Raw genomic sequence first — 3,625 nt, forward strand, 5'->3', positions numbered from 1 at the left:
GCTTCAGGCAAGGTTGCAGGGGGGTGCGGCAGGGGTTGGCAGGGCTGGAGACAGAGGAGTGCAGGACTGGCTGGCTTCAGGCAGGGGTGTATGGCAGGGTTGGCTGGAGACAGGGCAGGGGGTGCGGGGGTGGCTGCAGGTAGGGCAGGGGGTGCAGGGCTGATGCGGGCAGGGGTGTGCGTGGGGCTGGCTGGCTTCGGGCATGGCTGCAGGGGGGTGTGGCAGGGGTTGGCTGTGGGCAGGGGGTGCAGAGCTGGCTGCAAGCAGGGCCCGGGGTGTGGGGCTGGAGGCAGAGTAGGGGGTGCAGCAGGAGCTGGTTGCGGGCAGGGGGTGCAGGGCTGGCTGGAGACAGGGTCTGGCTGCGGGTCCTTTAAATAGCCGCTGGAGCCCCGCCCCTTCCCCAGGGCTCCCTCGGCTATTTAAAGGGCCAGGGCGGTAGAAGCAGGGGAGCCCCAGGCCTTTAAATAGCCCCCAGAGCCCTGGGATAGAGGGAGGCTTGGGGACTATTTAAAGGGCTGGGGCTCCAGCTGCCTCTGCTGCACCCTCTGCCTGCACCAGTTCTATGATTCTATGTTTAATCCATAAAATGGGAATAACAATACTTCCCTTTTCTAAAGCATGCTGAGATCTTAGATGAAGAACTGCTAGGCAGGCACAATCAGTATCCGATCATCAGTAGGCAACATTATATGGCTATTATTGATAATTTGTATTACAGCAGCACCTAGTGAAAGGATCAAGACCCATTGTGCTAGGTGCCTTGTGACAAATAAAGACAGCTCCATCACTTAAAGATGCAAATGGACAAAACAGAGGGGCAGGGAGCAGAATGGATGTAATAAAATGAAAAAAAAAAAAAATGCAGAAAATTTGACCTTTTGGCTTGTTATTTGACTAAATCAAAAGGTATAAAATGTAAGAGTCACAGCCCAATGATGTCTTGTCTACACCAAAAGGTATTTCAGGATTCTTTCAAAATGTCTGTAATCTGAACCCAGTTGGGAGAATGCACTCACAAGTTAGAATGGCCAGCAACCCACGTTTCTAGCGAGGAAGAATGACCCAGTGATTTGGGTAGAAATCTAAGAATTAGGCAACCTGGGTTCAATTCCCTGCGCTAGATGGTATGTGTGACCTTGGGTAAATCACTTGGCCTCTCTATGCCTCACTTTGCTATCTGTAAAATGAGGAACAGGAGTACTTGTGGTACCTTAGAGACTATCAAATGTATTAGAGCATAAGCTTTCGTGGACTACAGCCCACTTCTTCCGATGTAAAATGAGGATAATCCTACTTGGAGGGATGGTGTGAGGCTAAATATGTTACAATAATTGCAAAGCGCTTAGCGATCTCCTTGTGAGAAGTGTTATCATACTTATCTGTAAGAGATGGATGTTATTTGGTTAGGGGAAAACAGCCTGCTTAACCCTGTGTAGTGTACAGCCATAGAGCCCCTGCCCAGAGAGCTGACAGACAGACTCCAGGCTGACACTGTGGAACAAAGCATGGCCCGTGTATTGTGGGGCCCAAGTCAGGGGCTGGATTTCCACACCCTGTGGAGCTGGGAGGTGGGTTCCAACACGTCTGTTTATCCGCCCTCACTGGGAAAGGCCTGAAAAGAATCATCTGCCAGCGAGGGACGCTCCCTGCCTTGTCCAGCAGAATCTCTGCCCTGTCGCTTCTCCCCAGGGCCTGCCTGCAAAGCTCCCCGGCTCCCCTCTTCCATGTATTCCAATGGCGTTAAGAAGCGTGTCGTTGTGGTCCCCCTCCCAGCGCTGGCTAGGGCGGAGGAAGGGAGACTCCCAGTCACGCCCCAAGAGGAGATTTGGGGGCCTGGGGCAGCTCTGCCCTAACCCCCGCCCTAAAATGGGACAATAACTCCTCAGACAGCCCTTGGGCTCCCCCCGCCGCCGTACCGCATATCGGCTAAGAGCGGCTCATCCTCCCCCTTCCCCCGCCCCCTTGCCTGGAAGGGGTGGGATGGGATTGTCAGCGTGGAATCTGGTTGCATGCTGGGCCGGCAAATTCAGGCTGCGTGTCTCTCCGGAGCATTACGGCTCCCTTTCCCGGCTCCTTCGGCTGCTCCAGGGGCTGAGCGGCGGCCGCGAGGAAGGCGCGGGGAGACGCGCTGGGCTCCCAGCCCGAGCAGCCGCAGCCATGGCCGAGCGCCGCGCCTTCGCCCAGAAGATCAGCAGGTAAAGGGCCCGCGCGGAGCGCCGCGCTCCCGGGAGGCGTGCGCCACACTGTAGCCTCCCGCTGGAGCAGCGCCCGGCAGGCACTGAGCGCCGGGCTGGGCCGGTCGCGGCAGAAGGGGCCTAGTCGGGGCAGGAGATGCCCCGCTGACCCGCCCTGCTGTTCAGCTCCCCCCTCCCGGGTTTTCATGCGCCCGGGTGGGGCCGGTTCGTTTTGTGTTGCCCCAGGTTGCATCTTGTCTGTGCATGGTCCCGATCTAGGGTGGAGGGCGTGAGCGGCTGGGATGCAGGGGGGTGTGGGTGCATTGCGCTCCGAGGGAAGATCTGGGGAGGTTTGTTTACGTACGTTGGATGCTGGAGAAACCCAGGGTCCGCCACATTCCCATTATGCAGGCTGACAGGTTTCCCAACGCCCCCCTGGCCGGCGCTGTCAGTGCAGCGGGGTGGGTGGGTGGGGTGCAGCGCGAGATGTCCAGCGTGAAGAACCAAAACACTTCTGTAATTTTTTGCTCCTGGCTTTTTGACCCCCGCTGGTAGCAGGTAAGATCCTTTCGGAAAGAGAAGGCTGCCGTGCCGCTTGGCCCAAGGTGGCCACGGATTTGCTCTAATCAAAACAACAAAAGCAATTCTGGGGTTGCGGTGGAGATTGTGTTTCCTCATTCTGCCACAAAAGGGGGTGGGGGAAGGAGATCCCCGGCCTAAGCTCCATCCTCAGTTGTTATTGTGTATTTATATATGTGTACATGGTGTCACCTCAATTCAGCCTTTCATTAAAACGCCTTACGTTAAATACACAGCAGGCAGGTCTTGCTAACAGCATTCTGCACTGTGCATTTCACCTATGTTTTTGTTCCAGGTGAAAAATTAGAGCTGTTCCCTGTGTGCTGTCTAGATATATGGGTACAATGCTAAGGTTGTACTAGTATAAAATATTACTCAGACATGGTATCAAGAATTTAAAACTACTGGAATATAATTCTTCCTCTACTGACCAAATGTATGTGTCACAGATTCATCTACTGGAAGGCGCATGGGTCTGGAATCCCATGGAGTTCTAGCACCAGCTCAGCACAGATACCTTGGGAGAGTCACTTAACCTCTGCCTCAGTCCCATCTGTAAAATGGGAGCTACAGCCCCCTTCCTCATACATGCTGTCATAAGCCAGCTAGTTTGTTTGTCTAGAGACCTGTGCACAGGGCCGGCTCTAGCTTTTTTGCTGCCCCAAGCAGCAAAAAAAAAAAAAAACGCCACCCCCCCGCCCCCCCCCCGCGCGCCATACACCCCCCCCGCGCCGAGCACTGCCAGAACCCGGAACCCGCCCCCCGAGCCCCACGCCGCCCCCCCCCACAGCGCCGCCGGAGCCCGCCCCCACCCCCTGCCGAGTGCCACCGGAACCCCACCGAGCGCCGCACCCGCGCTGCACCCCCACCGA

The 3,625-nt window shown here is 56.1% G+C and overlaps 1 protein-coding gene across 8 annotated transcripts in view; it reads left to right on the forward strand.

Annotated features, from left to right (window-relative positions):
- The first annotated feature begins 2,042 nt into the window (after positions 1-2,042).
- DOCK7 (dedicator of cytokinesis 7) overlaps positions 2,043-3,625 on the forward strand; it is a 155,845-nt gene continuing 154,262 nt past the window's right edge. For 7 of the 8 annotated variants that reach the window (XM_034780462.1, XM_034780463.1, XM_034780464.1 and 4 more), the window contains exon 1: positions 2,044-2,195. In XM_034780462.1, the coding sequence (XP_034636353.1) occupies positions 2,158-2,195 (38 nt within the window). In that variant the 5' untranslated portion in view covers positions 2,044-2,157. Of the gene's footprint in view, positions 2,196-3,625 lie in introns of all 8 variants that reach the window. The other variant, XR_004646968.1, reaches the window with a different exon arrangement.

Source organism: Trachemys scripta, chromosome 8, assembly GCF_013100865.1.
Source record: "Trachemys scripta elegans isolate TJP31775 chromosome 8, CAS_Tse_1.0, whole genome shotgun sequence".
NCBI lineage: Eukaryota > Metazoa > Chordata > Testudines > Emydidae > Trachemys > Trachemys scripta.